The sequence below is a fragment of the Miniopterus natalensis genome, chromosome 19, assembly GCF_054644295.1.
Source record: "Miniopterus natalensis isolate mMinNat1 chromosome 19, mMinNat1.hap1, whole genome shotgun sequence".
Classification (NCBI taxonomy): domain Eukaryota; kingdom Metazoa; phylum Chordata; class Mammalia; order Chiroptera; family Miniopteridae; genus Miniopterus; species Miniopterus natalensis.
In genome coordinates, this window is record NC_142099.1 from 12599186 (window position 1) to 12615094 (window position 15909).

General features: G+C 43.4%; 2 protein-coding genes and 1 non-coding gene across 3 annotated transcripts; 2 read left to right on the forward strand and 1 right to left on the reverse strand.

Moving 5' to 3' along the window:
- The first annotated feature begins 3200 nt into the window (after nucleotides 1-3200).
- SNAPIN (SNAP associated protein) lies at nucleotides 3201-4897 on the forward strand. Its single transcript, XM_016221579.2, has 4 exons — nucleotides 3201-3344; nucleotides 3609-3655; nucleotides 3906-4024; nucleotides 4305-4897. Exons 1-4 carry the CDS (start codon nucleotides 3202-3204, stop codon nucleotides 4404-4406), a joined length of 411 nt encoding a protein of 136 aa, XP_016077065.1. The 5' UTR covers nucleotide 3201; the 3' UTR covers nucleotides 4407-4897.
- A 188-nt stretch (nucleotides 4898-5085) lies between these two features.
- ILF2 (interleukin enhancer binding factor 2) lies at nucleotides 5086-12061 on the reverse strand. Its single transcript, XM_016221578.2, has 13 exons — nucleotides 12002-12061; nucleotides 11756-11798; nucleotides 11187-11291; nucleotides 9890-9967; nucleotides 9440-9542; nucleotides 8635-8700; nucleotides 7970-8086; nucleotides 7017-7095; nucleotides 6670-6757; nucleotides 6228-6289; nucleotides 6033-6147; nucleotides 5726-5816; nucleotides 5086-5587 (listed from the first exon to the last, which is right to left on the reverse strand). The coding sequence occupies exons 3-13, from the start codon at nucleotides 11283-11285 to the stop codon at nucleotides 5427-5429; spliced, it is 1059 nt and encodes a 352-aa protein (XP_016077064.2). The 5' UTR covers nucleotides 11286-11291; nucleotides 11756-11798; nucleotides 12002-12061; the 3' UTR covers nucleotides 5086-5426.
- A 1045-nt stretch (nucleotides 12062-13106) lies between these two features.
- TRNAM-CAU (transfer RNA methionine (anticodon CAU)) lies at nucleotides 13107-13178 on the forward strand. The gene has a single exon. It is a non-coding gene; the product is annotated as a tRNA-Met (tRNA).
- Nucleotides 13179-15909: the final 2731 nt, after the last annotated feature.

Consider the following 15909-nt stretch of genomic DNA (forward strand, 5'->3'; position numbering starts at 1 on the left):
AAAGGCTATCTGTAAGAGTCTTGGATGAAACAAGGGCTCCCAAAACTCCTAAAGCTTTACTATTTGGACTTTAACCAAAAGCACATCCATTAAAGGAATTTCATTTCAGGAGCAAAGCCAGGTCAGCAAATAGAGAAAAGAGGAGATGGAGGAAAGCTAGACAAGGAAGATGAAAAGAGGACAGGTCTCCTCAGCCACCTCGAACTTCCCAGTGCTGCCAATGCCAGGACCCCACCCTCAGCCTCTGACCCCTTTGCGATAAGCAGGAGCCCTAGAGTCTGACCTGATACTGATCTGACCAGAGAATTCACCCATGGGGGAGGTGGGATGGCAGCTGCCCAGGAGCACCAGTTGATAAAACAGCTAGAATCTCAAGCCTCCTGACTGCCCATCCTACCCCTTGTTCCTGCCACTACTGCTGCCCCCTTCAGTTCTGCCATTGAAGCATTGTAGAGCTCCCCAAAGTTCTCACCTCCCAGAAAGCCGGGTGGACCAGGAAATCCTTGTCCCTTACCTGGGCCTAACAAGTCTAACTCTCAGGTCTGCCTCCCTCCCCTGTTAAAGCCATCACCATATACCATTCTGTGCCCACTGCCACCACCACCACTACCACAGAAGGACCCTCTGATAACCCTGACCACCTCCTCTGCCCCATCCAGGGTCCTCATTGGGTGTAGGGGTGCAGCTAGCCTGCCAGGCAGAGGGTACCGTGTGGCTGTACTGCCTGAGCCAGAACAGCTACTCCTACAAAGTTTCCTCATGGACCTACCCAGAGACCCACCTTCAAGTCACCAGCTAGGAGGGGGCAGGTCAACCTCAGCAGCATCCAGGGGAGACAGAAGAGAGGGAGAGTTCTTAGGACCTATATCTCCTTTAGCCTCTATGGAAAAGCCAAGGACTGGAATGCCACTGCAATGTGATAGGGGTGCAAGCGGGGAGGAGGGGGATTTTGTGCTGAATACCTTGTGTCATGATGCCTGGAATTTGATAAATGTTTAGAGAATGAATAATTGAACCAGCACTGGCCTTCAACCTGTTATCAAACTTCAGTGTTTCTGTAAGACCCTTGCCCAGTTTTCCTCACAGAGGTGTCCAAGGAACCAAGGAAAGAATTCTAAAAGTCCCTTTCATCTGACTGGTATTTTAGAATGCAGAATGACCTGGAGAGTAGAAAGACTAGAGGCAAGATCAGTCAGGAGGCTCTTGCAAATGCCTTCCCGAGAGATAAGAGCTAACTCAAGGTGATAAGGAGTGGAAAGGAAGGCATAAAGCATAAAACAAAAAGTTATTTTCCTCAGAGAACCAGCCTTTGAAGTAAGATTACCAGATAAAATACTTATACTAAAAAATTATTTGTTTATCTAAAATTAAAATTTACCTATTGTCCCAGGGTTTTTGTTCTGTTTCCTAAATCTGGCAACCCTACACCCAAGAGGTACCTAAAAGAAAAGACTGTGGCCTAATGCAGGGGCTTTGTGTCTAGATACTGGGCCATTAACTCCCCTCCCCAGCTGGGGCAAGCCCTTGTTCTCTCTCAGGCCTAAGGGACTTGGGCCTTTTCCCTTTCCTTTCCACAGTGTCACCACCACTCTCTCTACCTCCTGGGCTCCCCCTTCTGAAGGCCTGACTATGAAGCAGGCTGCAGTTGCCCTAGATACTCACTTCCTTACTGCTTACTCGCAAAATAAATCCCCAGCCACTCATGAGAATTTTACCTCTAATCACTGGAGAGAACGACACAGGGAAATGGGAGACAAATACAATAAATAGAAAGTGTACAAGGCTTTAAAAGTTATCACAGTTGGGGGTCTCAGGTTCACAGCTGCTGATTAGCTCGCTCCCACAGTGATTTAAACATCTTCTCCTCCTTTATTCCTAAGAATGAAGCTCAAGGCTGAACAGACTAGCGCCCACTTATCTCTATGGACCCCTTTGCTCTCTAGGAGCATTTTTAAGCATTGAGAATTGTGAGCCACTGGAACACGTTACAACTTAAGGGACAGAAGGCTGTGTCTCTTGTTGAGAAGTCAACGAGGGATGTAAACTTTTTGGAAAGCCAAAAAATTAAACAATACTAAGGAAAGTTTTGAAAGGAAGGAAAATAAAAATATGAAAACACGTGCAAGTTTTTAAAAAAATTATTTATTTATTTATTGAATTTAGAGAGAGACATCTATTTGTTGTTCCACTTATTTATGCATTCATTGGTTGATTCTTTTTTTTTTTTAAGGTATCTTTATTGATTTCAGAGAGAGAAAGGGAAAGGAAGAGAGAGAGGTAGAAACATCAATGATGAGAAAGTCATTGATCGGCTGCAGCCCGCAACCCGGGCATGTGCCCTGACTGGGAATCGAACTCCGATCTCCTGGGTCCTAGGTCATTGCTTAACCGCTGAGCCACACTGGCTGGGCCATTGGTTGATTCTTATATGTGCCCTCACGGAGGATCAATTGATCCCACAACCTTGGTGTATCAGGAGGATGCTCTAAGTAAACAAGCTACCCAGCCAGGGCTAATTTTTTTTTACTGTGGCAAAGTACACATAACACAAAATTTAGCACTTTAACCATTTTTTAAAATTAATTTTAGAGAGGGAGGAAGTGGGGGAGAGAGAAACATGAATGTGAAAGAGATACATGGATTGGATGCCTTCTGTATATGCCCGGACTCCTCAATGTATCAATGCCCCACCCTCCCAAATCAATGAACTGTCCTAGGGTGAGGATTTAAAAAAAAAAAAACACTCATAAATTTAGGAATATAAAGCTATACTATAAACGTAATCTGGTTTTCTCATAAGTTAGCATAGGAAGGCTATGGATAACTAGGGATAAATTTCTTTTTCAATAAAAATAAAAATAATGAAAAGGAATTATATAAGTAAGTAAATAAATAATAGTTTACTTTTCACCTTTGGAGAAAACAAAAAGTACCCGTCCCTTAAATGATTCCTTCCCCTAGCACCTGAAGTCTGAAGATTTTAAAAATCGTCTTTCAGGTGCATAAAGAACTACAACTACAAAGAGCGTTGAGGCCCAGCGTTTTCCCCAGCCCTGCCCGCTCCGGAGACTCCATTTCCCAGAAATCCCAGGGGTTGAATGGCAGCCGGCATTTTCCGGACACACCCCTGAGGCGCCCCGCGGCGGGGCTTCAGTTCCCGGCGGCCCTCGCGGCAGGTTCCGGGGGTGAGGGTAATTCGTGATGGCGGGGGCTGGTTCCGCCGCTGTGTCCGGGGCAGGGACCCCGGTGGCGGGGCCCGCAGGCCGCGACCTCTTTGCCGAGGGGCTCCTAGAGTTTCTGCGACCAGCTGTGCAGCAGCTCGACTCTCACGTCCACGCCGTGAGGTGCCCGAGAAGGGAGGTTGGGCGGGGCCTCTCGATTTGGCTTTGTAGGGGCGAGGCCACAAAAGGGCGGAGCCAAGATGGGTCTCTGCCAGAATTCTGACAGGACTTAGAATAAATTTGGGAAACGAGGCAGGCAGGCAAAACGGCCTCGGAGTGGGGGATGGGGGCGTGAGGCTGGCTTCTCTCAGCACTTGGGAAACACGTAGGGGAACAGGTTTCTTGCGTTCCATTGATTGACCCTATAGGGCTTGTACTTCTTTGCAGAGAGAGCCAGGTAGAGCTTCGGGAACAAATTGACAACCTAGCTACTGGTGAGTAAGCATCCCTTGTGTATCAGAAATCCTCCAGCTTACTTTTAGAACCTTATGTTTTGCCGTCCTCTGAGCTGGGTTTCTGTTACTTCCTTGCATCAGGGAATACTGCCAACAGGTTCCTTTAAGTTTCTAGTGACTCCGGCCCATGTGGGTGCAAGAGTGTTTTCTATCCCAATTACTAGCTTACTTTGCCTAAGAACAAGAAACGAGCCAATAGGTATTAGTTGCACCTTCCTTCCACCCACAGAACTGTGCCGTATAAATGAGGATCAGAAAGTGGCCCTAGATCTCGACCCCTATGTAAAGAAGCTGCTTAATGCCCGGCGACGAGTTGTCTTGGTCAACAACATTCTGCAGAATGCCCAGGTAAAAGAATTTTCTACCAAGTGATTCTTTGCTCTGCTTTCTGAGTTCTCAGGGTGTATCTCTAGTTTTCAAGGAACGTCCAACTTAGTCATAATTTTTCAAGTCTTTGGGGAAAGGGATTTGTCAGCTAGCGTCTGCCATGCTAGAACTGTTTATTCTCAATACCCAGTTGCTGTCATTTACATTCTTGTATACCTTAGAAGACCTACATTGAAATGGAGCAAGCCTAAGATATTTTACAGTGCCTGGGTGACAGTGAGCTCCAAATCTTGTCTTGTAGGAGCGGCTGAGGCGGCTAAACCACAGTGTTGCCAAGGAAACAGCCCGTAGGAGAGCAATGCTGGATTCTGGAGTTTACCCCCCTGGCTCCCCAAGCAAGTAACAGAAGATGGGCCTCAGAATAGTACAAGTACTATTTTCCAGCTGCCTCATTTCTTTCAGGACACCCTATAAACCTTGGGATATCAAGACAGTCCTATGGATTGTGTGTTTGAAGCACTTAAAAGTCTTACCCATTTATGGGGGGGGCGAAAGAAACCTATGTTGAGCAGGACTCAGGATCCCAAAGGATTTATTCCAGCTCTTGCTTCCTTCCAAGAATGAACTGAGACCTCCTACATTTTTTTTAAAGGTACATACTCAAGGCTCACTTCTACCTTCAAATCTAGTTAACCAGGGAGGGGCTTCCTATTATATAGCTGGTTGTTGGGGCCTGGGCAGCATGTCCGCTACCTTTGACTTCTCATTTTCCTGTTTATACTGAAGTTTTGGAGAGGGCAAGCAAAGTCACCTATCTACCCTCTTGTAGATTTCACTGGCTTGAATACAGCAGTCTTGCTAGAACCATTTAATTCAATAAATGCTTAAACAGTATTCTAGTTTACTCTGGTACATGGAAAGGTCCCAAGAATCTTTGCTGTACTTAAATTCAAATACAGCTTCAAATTGTGATCTAAGTGTTCACAATGAAAAGACTCAAGTAGCATTTTCAATGAAGAGTATAGAAAGCAAAAGGAAGCAAAAAAGGTGGCCAGATACCATGGAAAAACAAGACCAAGAGCCCTACTCGGAAGTACTTTATTCATTTTTCTTAGAAAAAAATATTTCCAGGCATGAACAGTTGACATTTCAACAACAAAGTACTGGTTAAAAGAGGTTTCCAGGAGCTGGGGATTCTACAGCATTATGAAGAAACGTTGGTATCCTGCTTCACTATAGACGGGAGACTTCTGGCTACTAAGTCAATGTAAGAACTCAGTGGAATGACCCTTCCTTCCGTAGAGTTTATTTTTATTTTCTTTCAGGTCTTCCCATCCCTCAAAAATGCCACTGTATAAAGCCCAGCAGCAGTTAGCTTAGACTCCAATCTTCCCCTTGGGTAAGAAAGGGTGAGAAGGGAAGATCACTCCTGAGTCTCCATACTTTCCTCCTCCTCGCCTTGAGGTGGTTCTTCTGTATTCTCCTCCTCTTCCTCTCCTTCCTTCTTCTCTGGTGGCTTCTCATAAGCCTTTTCTGAAGGTGTCACTATCACTCCATCCCACGTAGATATTTCAGAAGCGAGATCTAGAAAAGAAAAGATGATTTTAGACAAGTAGCCCAGCATACAAGTCATGATCTACACAGTGGAAATATTAAAACATCTGAGTAGTGTAGAGCTTCTTTGTAGACCACAGAATACCCTAAAGAACCTCTGACACTCACAGCTGGCATCACCCTCCTGGCCAAGGATCTTCCTAAAGCCACCGTGCGAGAGGATTCGAACCAGAGTCTGAGCTGTGTAGCAGACCATGTCCTGAAGGGGAGAGCAAAGTGAGGATAAATAAGAATTGAATGTTGTTTGACTAACATTCTCATGAAAACAGAGATGAAGATAACTTTTTAATTTCAAGCCCAAAGTATGTGAGAACCCCCATATCCTTGACCCCTAAAGACTACATTCCCTTTGCCTTCTGACCCAGGAGCATTCAAGAGTGCCGCACAACAAACCATTTCAGAGCTGTCCCAATACCTGCTGTTCCAGAGTCATGACTGTGTGTACTCTGAAGTTGCCACTCTCACAGGGGTCTGTGATACCCATTGACCCTGGCAGGAACAGTCCTGCAGCCAGAATCTGCAAGCAACGCCTGAAACACAGGAGGGAGCTATTAAAAGAACATACAAGACAGTTTACATCCAGTCCCAAACCCAGAGAAGCATGCTATACCTGTATGCCACATTTAGTGCCAAAGGCTGTCTGGTGGGGTTGTTCATCACAGCATAGTGCCCCTGGAAAAGAATAAGTCTGGAAGGTGTGCCATAAAAATAGCAATCTTTTCCAAAAAAATAAAAAAAGCCATCATGAGGAAAACTGGTTAAGGCCTAGCCAAAATGTTTACTTTCAGAAGCAATTCTGAAGTGACTGCTCATCTACGCTCTCTCCATGATCACGTTAATGAAATGACAGCAGTAACAACAGAAAAAGGGGCAGTAATAACTACTCAATACTCTAAAAACCCAATGAAGTCATAAACACTGAATCTTTACTGGATTACTTGTCCACCAATGAGATTTTTTTAAGCTTCACCATACTGCAGATTCTGGTTGATGTCAGGGTAACTACGGTTAGATAGGGATGATCAGGAACTCAACTGCCCTTCTTTACTTACAAGTAGGTCAAGGATCCAAGGTGTGAGGGGCTCAAAGCCAGGAAAACGAATCCTCAGGTCCTTCAGAAGTCTGATGAGAACTTTAACTCTGGAGGTAGGTAAGAGGGACCCAGGGATTAAAAGTAGTATGATCATGTACTTCCACACCTGAGGTACATAGCTGAAGCTATTTCCAGAACTACAAATTCTCTTCTTTCAATTTAAATTTGCTTACTTAAGGTAAAATTCAAAATCTAGACAGAAGGTTAGAGCCAAAAAAAGTTCTGTTAGAGGAAGTACAGGGGTATCCTGTGCTGTAGTTCTAAGGCTTAGGTTATCTTAGCTCAAATAGTGAGGGGGAAACTCACGTGGACTGAGAAGCATTTTCTTCAAACCAGCGGGCATGTCGGATGGCTGCCAAGGCACTCTGCAACACCTTGATATCCACTAGAAGCATGACAGGCCAAGATGAAACATTCCTATTAAGCAAGCAATTCAATCCCACTGCCACAGTTCAGTAACTTGGAAGGACAGGATAATGTAATTCCTAAGCTATATAACGTTCACCCTGGCCGGGTGGCTCGGTTGATTGGAGCATCGTCCTATGCACTAAAAGGTTGCAGGTTCAATTCCCCATCGGGGTATGTCCCGGAGGCAACCAATCAATGTTTTTCTCTCCCTTCCTCTCTCTCTCTCCAAAAAGTAAAAAAAACACACAAATCCTCAGGTGAGGATTAAAAAAAAAATAAAATTAAAAGCCTGGCCGGTGTTGCTCAGTGGTCAAGCATTGACCAATAATCCAGATTACAGTTTGATTCCCAGTCAGGCACAGGCCTGGGATGTAGGGAGCCTGCAAGAGGCAGCTGATCAATGACTCGCTCATCACTGATGTTTCTCTCTCCCTCTCCCTTCCTCCCTCTGAAATCAATAGACATAAAAAAAGTAGTTCAGTCCTTTAAAAAATAATAGTAAACAAACCACTCCATGTTCCTCAGATTAGTAAATCACTTGTCCAAAACTCACTACTCCTAAACCAAATCTAGAAGTATACAAGATCCACGATTTTCTCCAAAAGCCAAACCCAAACCCATGTCCATAAATATTTCCACAGTTCTTAGGTCCTCAAACTGCTTTTCTGACCATCCACTACCAAGCCTGGTAAACCTGTCTTCAGATTATAGATGGAGGTAGCCAAGTTTGGGAGTAAACTTAGGTTGCAGAAGGTTTTATGTGCAATAGCAACAAGCTAAACTCAACAGCAACTTTATACCATGTTTTGAATTTCCTCCAAATTTCCCAGCAATGGAAAAAAAGGACTAACAATGGAGTTCTGGATCCAGTTTTCGGAGATTGGGTGGCACTGTTGTAATGAGAATCTTCACTGTAGCATCAGAAGAACTAATCTCAAAGCCAGTTTCATTGGTCAGCATGGTCAGAACTGAAAGAAAAAATTCAAGAGCTCTAACTCTCATGTTTCCATTAGATGACCAAAGGTAAACCTAGGGTCAGGGAATAGATAGGTTTTCAAAAGCAGCAAGAGCCCAGAATAAGGATTTAGAATACAGAGTTTTAAAAGTAAAGATCATGTCAACAATAATAGAGGGAAAAAAAGTAAAGGAGATCGAGATTTTGAATACTGGAGATCTCACCAAAACTACCCCCAACATAGCCTGGCCAGCGTGGCTCAGCAGTTAAGCATAGACCTATGATCCGAGAGATCACAGTTCAATGCCCGGGTTGTGGGCTTGATTCCTGGCAGGGAGCGTGCAGGAGGCAGCCAATCAATGACTCTCATATTGATGTTTCTCTCTCTCCCTTCCTCTCTGAAATCAGTAAAAATATATATATATTAAAAAAAAACAAAAACTTCCCCAACATAAAACTGCATTCACTCTTCCTTCTAGACTGACACTTTGTTAACTGTGTACTTAGAATTACAGACCTAGCTCCTATGACCACTAAATACATGTTCAGCAACAAACCAACCTTCAGAAGGATCCTGCGCTCTTAGACTTTCCACGACTTTGTTCCCTAGAGCAGCAACAGCTTCCACTAGAATGAGAGAAGAGGAGATAATGAACATTATAATTATCTACTCTGCACTTTCTGCCCCATGTTCAAGGCTAGAGCAAGGGCAAGCAATAGAAAAAACTTTTACAAGGGGAAGCTAATGCCTGGACAGAGAAATTAGAAGACTCAGGGCACAGGACATCTCCGATATCCGCATGCTCTTTCTGCAGGAGGGTGACACTAATGCCACTTTGGGCTGGATAATTCTTTGGGAGTTGAGGGGTAGGGTCCATTCCTGGCCTCTACCCTCTTGATGCCAGTAGCCCAAAAATGTCTCTAGATAGTCAAATGTCCCCTGCGGACCCCAGTTGAGAAATGCTGCCCTATAATAACTGGTCATACATTCTTTCAGGCATACACCCCAGAGTTTGTCCCTTATTACCCCCACACATTAAAATAACTTTCCACTTTTTTTTCCTTCCCTGACTACTTGAAGATCTGCTATGATCATGAACGACACAGTAACTATCCAGACCAGGAAGTGCATGACCAATAGACTACTTCAGCAGAAACAAATGGTCACTGACATCGTTAACCCTGGGAAGGCAGCAGTACCTAAGACAGAAATTTGGGAAAACTAAGACCTTTTATAAATAAATTTTCCCATTTGTCTTCCAAATAAGCCTTTCTCACAAGAAATCTGGGCTTTAAATATCCCTCTGCCTCAAATCCAACTGCTATGTTCTGTTCCGTTTCCATAGCCAGAAAGAGGTACACTCACACGTTGGCAGAATCTTTAGGATTACCACCAGGTCAGCCACGTTGTGTCCTGTAGTCATTGTTCCCTTTTTATATGATCCGACCTGTCGGACTTCTTCAATTTGCTGTTGGAAAAGGGATTGCAGAAAAAAGAAAGGAAAAAAAAGTAGAAAGATTGCCTAGTTCCTCTCAGAGCTCAATTACAACACAGCTTCTTATTACCCGGACTTGGAAGTTGCAGAGGTCAAATCATATCCCAAAACCACAAGAAAAGCCTGATCATCGTGGCTAGCTGCTAACAACGATACAAGTCTTGTCCCCAAAATCAGCACCACAAAGGAATTCTACTGTACTTTCCCATTGAGGCTTGGCTTTGGATAATGGGTAATGGAAGAATTAAGAAACAGGGGCCAATGTCATTTCCACACTACTGAGGCTGCCCTTTTCTAGGACTAAATCATGGAAAACTCACCACTTCAAATGTCCCTGGAGCCACAATCAAATTGTCAATCACATTGTTTATTTTTGTCACCAGAGAAAGGATAGAGGCCTGAAAAACAGCAGGAAACAAAAACAACCTAAGGTGAAAAATTATAAGCAACTTCTCTATTTGAATATTTTTCCCTACAAGCTGAATCTGTACCGATATAGTGCTTTGAAAACTCTCTGACCTGTCTGGTTTTGAATATGCCAGAAGAAAACAACTTTTTGATCTCAAAGATAAATTCCCCAATAAAAATATGAACACATGTAATCTGGCACTCTTTCCTCCACCCACAATGAGAAATAAGGAGAACAATCAGAGTAGTCCCCACTTTGCCACAGTTTTGCTTTCCATAGTTTCAGTTACCCAAAGTCAACTGCATTCAGAAAATATTCAATGGAAAATTCCAGAAATAAACAATTCATAAGTTTTAAATTATGCACCATCCCCCTCAGGACGTGAATCATCCCTTTGTCTAGTATATCCATGCTGCATATGCTACTCACCCAAAGCCCTCTTGGTTATCAGATCAACTGTTGAAGTGTCATAGTGCTTGTGTTCAAGTAACCTTTATAGTAAGCAGCCTAAGGTTATACGTCACAGTACCTACAATTCACCTCACTTTATTCATCATGTAGGCATTGTATCATCTCACACTATCACAAGAAAAAAAGTAAAGCCTGGCAAAGATGGCTCAGTGGTTGAGTGGTGACCTATGAACCAGAAGGTTTGATTCCCGGTCAGGGCATAGGCCCGGGTTTCTAGCTCAATCCCCAGTGGAGGGGCGTGCAGGGGGTAGTCGGTCAATTACTTCTCTCTTATCACTAATGTTTCTCTCTTTCCCTCTCCCTTTCTCTCTCTGAAATCAATAATAAAAAATATATATATTTCAAAAAAGAGTAATTACAGTATAGTAAGATATTTTGAGACCACATTCACATAACTTTTATTACAGTATATTGTTATAATTGTTCTATTTTACAAGTTATAGTTATCACTGTTAAGCTCTTACTGTGTCTAATTTGTAAATTAAACTTTATCATAGATATGTATGTATAAAAAAAAGAACACTATATGCAAGGTTCAGTACTGTCCACAGTATCAGGCATCCAGTGGGGGTCCTGAATGCCATATCCCCATGTATGTACAAGGCTGGGGTTGAGGGTCGGGGGGTACTAATATAAACCTGTGACGTTTAGGCTTTAATAACAGTAACCTCACCAGTAGTTATTTACTTCTCTAGCTTTCTTAGAGAAATCACAGGAAAAAAGCCCAAAGAATATACCTGTTCAGCAGAATTAGGAGCAAGGTCCTGATTTCTCTTTAGCAATGCCTCACTGAAGGAAGTTTCATCAGGTGCTGGCTTCACCCGGGGGAAGGCCATTTCACACTAAACCAGAAATAAACTACTTATTATTTATCAAACATAATATATAGGGGAGGTTGTTTTTTCTGTTGTTACAAAAGAAAAAATTGAAGAGAGAAAATTTCGCAACACTTGTTTCTACTCCTTAAGATGTTCAAACAAGGCTGGAAGAAACAGCCATAATTTAAACTCTCACTACCTTTATATGAACAGATAAACCAGAGATACAATAACTATTAAGAACTAACATTATAATCATGTTACTACCAACAGTAGCCAAAGAGTTAGCTTACTTACCCTGGTTATACTGTTTTTGTATGTAAAGCAACACACAGCTGACTCAAAACCCCAACTCTACTCACTAATCCCTTTTCCTACTGCAACCACTATTTTAACAGGGAGATAGATGCTGGGCTCCAGGAAACAAAGTGAAAAGTGATCAGGCCCCATTTCTATCTCAATGGGTGAACAAGGACCATAGTACTCACCAAATAGAAATCAAATGGGATATGTGGCACAAAGGGCCTGAACCTAAAACAAGAGAAACAGTCCAAGTTATTTAGCACAGAAACTTAATAACTTAGCATAATGGGGCCAAACTCATTTAGCAGGAGAGCATGTCATTCTAAACCACAGCTGGATCTCAGGAAAGGAGATATACTGGTCCATTCCAAACTCTTAGATGATTGAAATGGCAACTAACCAGTGCAGAGATGCTAAGAACTGGCACTCACCCTCCTCCTGGGCCTCCTCTGGAACCAAAGCGCCCGCCACGACCTCGGCCTCTGTCACCCCTAGAAACGCATAGATTTTAAACTTGTTTTGAAATCATTAAAGAAATCTCTCCACCATACCGGCCATATCATTTCAAGTTTGTCTACCTCCATCACTCTGAACTTTCCTTTGGTAACCAAGAATCCCCACTCCCACTTACATTTCTCCCCATTCCAAAAGCCCAGCCTCACCTCATGACCTCCGGGTTCTGGATAATTCAATCACAACCCACACCAAATAATGACGGGGCTCAAACATTGAGCCCCTACAAGAAATACCCCATAATCCCTGGGCCATGCCAACTCTAACACTCCCGAAACTAAAGTGATTTCTTTTTTATTCATTAACGTAGTAAAACACTTATCGGGCACATCTGGTCAAGCACTTAGAAGAGGATGAATGAGGCACGTTCAAACCTTCTGAGGCTAGAAGTGGGACAAGAGTGGTGCTCATCCTGGTACCCCCTCACCTAAACCCCTCAGAAAACAAGTTGTCGAACCCGTCATCTCACTCCTGGGCTCCACCGCCGTCCGAGGCCCAGGTTTCCCCACTTTCGAGGCCTCCGACCTCCCCCATTAGGCCAGACCTGGAGTTCTCAGGTTTCAGGGCAGCCCCCAGACACGTGGTCCTTTCAGGTACTCCGACTCCTTTCGGCCCACCTCCCCAAAGTTTTCGGGCAAATACCCCAAACCTTTCCAGAGCACCTCACTGTCCTCACCTCATGGCGCCCTAAATCCCGAACAATGGAAACCGCACCAACCGCCCCTCTCCTCTGAGAAGCCGACCCCTGGAGAGGTGGCTTGCCGGCGTATCCCAACAAACTCCGGTGCGATTGGCTCCCGCCTTACCCCTCCGCTTATGCCTATTGGCTCACCGTAGGAAACAGGCTTGTGAACCAATTAAAAATCCCTGCGGTGTCAGGAAGTAGCCAATAAGAACAGATTAGACAGTAATGACGATTTTTTTTTTTTTTTTTGTAGACACTAGACGGCGCTGTGTAAAGAAATCAGGACAGACCACGTAGAAAACTTTCTATAGGAACGTTGAAAGCCTTTTGTCACGGGTAGCAGAGTGGCGCAGCGGAAGCGTGCTGGGCCCATAACCCAGAGGTCGATGGATCGAAACCATCCTCTGCTATCAGAGTTGGTTTTTGTTTCTCTTCAGAATACAACAGAATTTTTGGTTTTCATTTTTTCAGTAAAAGTAAACGCCATTCTTCTACTTTTTCCACCCTCAAAAATGCAACCTTTAGAAGCTGTTTTTGCTATCAGCAAATGAAGTGGAGGAATAGGAAGGGACTTTAGGCAACGATGAACATTACCTAGAAGAGGCTATGAGAAAAGGAGGCAGTGTATTTATTGAATCGGAGAGCGGAAAGCACTGATGGTGAGGGACTAGACGGGAAACTGAGGCAGCTTCGGAAAGAGATTTCGGAAAAAGCGAGCGAGGGAACTAGCAAGGAGAGAAGGACCCGACCCATCCTCTACATTGTCCGTCCCTCCTGTAATACTTTCACTCCCCCTGCTCGCCGCCTTTTGCACTGTTTATTATTCCCTCCCTGCCTTTGTTAATTGAAAGTTACGCACTCTTTTTTCTCCTCTTAGAGTGGCTACCCTACAAATTACAACATTCATCCTTGACTTAGCAAGGTCTAATTTTATGTAATACTTTTACTCTCCTCGTGAAAATGCAGGAATAATTTAATCCCATTAACCACCATCACTCCTTCCAGAATTATATGCTATTGCTGTTGCGTAATTCTTTTAAATACTTTATTGACATATGATTATTACAACAAAAAGCACAGATCTTAAACCCACAGCTCGATTATTTTTGAAGATGTATTAATACAAAGGAGCACTCATTCTCTCTCTCTCTCTCTCTCAAATCAATTTAAAAAAACATATCCTCAGGGAGAATTGAAAAAAAAAAGACACAAGGAAACCTTTGAGATGATAGATATATTTATTACCCGGTTTCACAGGTATATACATATATCCAAACACATCTAATTGTATACATTAAGTATGGTGTAGTTTATGGTGTATCGATTATACCTCAATAAAACTTTTTTTTAAATCTCCCTAGTAAAAACGTTGAAAAAATTTTAAGAGTTAATAAGCTATGTCCTTCAAGCAATTTTATATTGTCTATGAACTTTCTGTTCTGTGACCTCTCCGACAGTTTGCCTGGTAGTGTATGCAGAGGCTAACATTTCATCAGGGAACCTTAGTACATTCTCCAAACTTTTTAAAATAGAATTTTAAGTGGCTTGCTGCATATCAGTAAAAAATTCACACAACAACAACAAAAATCACCCTGGCTGTTGTTACTCTGTTCCTTGAGCTCCCTCCAGTGCGGAAAGGTTGCTGGTTCTATTCCTGGTCAGGGCACATGCCCAGGTTTTGGGTTCAGGGGCCAGTCAGGGTGCCTGCGGGAGGCAGGCAATCGATATTTCTCTCTCTCTCCCTCCCCTTCCTTCCTCTCTCTCTAAAATCAATAAAAACATGTAAAAAAATTTTTTAATTTCCCAATCTCCTATCCAGCTCTATACCCCCTAGAGCTCCCCTTACAGGACAAAGACATGCCTGTCACACAAAAGCTTGCATAAGCTGCCCTGTGCTGCCCTTTTTTGCCTCTTCTTCTCAGTCGTTCCTACCTGTACACACCTTACATCATAGATCAGAGTTGAAAACATAAACTCCTACTGTAGTTGGTAATGCCAATGAGTGAACAGGGTGGAAAAGAACCATCATGAACTAAACATCTCAAGGAGGTAATGGATACTGGTTCCAGCTGATTGATCATGGATAGATGCAGGACCTACATTATCAGCTCTCCAATATTTCAAGACAAGTCAGGACATCAAAATTCATGTGACATCTTTTTTTTTTTTTTTGAGAGAGAGAGAGAGAAAAAGAGAGAAACCAATTCACAGAGAAACATTCATCCAGTTGCCTCCGGATGGAGAACTGAACCCGAAACCCAGGTATGTACCCACCACCCTTTGGTGTACAGGGAATCTAACCCACCACCCTTTGGTGTACAGGAGGACCCTCCAGCCAACCGAGCCACACCTGCAAGGGCCCATCTGCTGATTTTTAAGTTTGGGCTATTAAATTAGATATATATAGAGAAAATGCAGGCCAAACAAAACGTGCCTGTCATCTGAAGTTGGTCCATGGGCTACTGTTTACTCTAACCATAAAAATGTTCAAAATTCTCCTAAAATTCTTTATATAGGAAACATACTTCATTCAGTTTTCTACTCTCCCTACACAGAATACCTTTCTCATCCTTTTACCCTTGTTGAATTATTTCTCTTTGAAGTTTTTCCTGGTTCCAAGACAGGCGCAATAGTTTTCATCTCAAGCTCTTATTAATTTATCCATCTCTATATTGTAGTGCTTAATGATATTATGTTATGACTGTACATTCCAAATAGAGCTTTAGAGGTACAGACTATACGTGTTTCTCTTTTTGCCCTCGGCATCTAGCCTGTCCTTAATGCGTACTAGGTCCCCTGCAATTGTTTGCTGAACAGACAAGTTTGCTGACCTTGGGTCCTGGCCTAGGCGCAGGGCTGGAGCAGATCGGTCGCACAACACCGTCGATGACGCCTGCTGACCATTAGAGGGCAGACTGATTCCACAGCGGCGCGGACCAGCTGCCTAGCCGGGAAGGACATACACCCAAACCTCCTCCGCCGGTCACTCGCAAAACCATTTCTCGCCGCCACCACGAACCACATTTTAACAATCCATCTCAACCCAACACACACACACAGTTACATCCTCGGAGCAGCTCAGAGGTCACACCTCTTCCCCCTCCGGCCACACGCACGCACACTCTCCCTCCACTGCCTAAC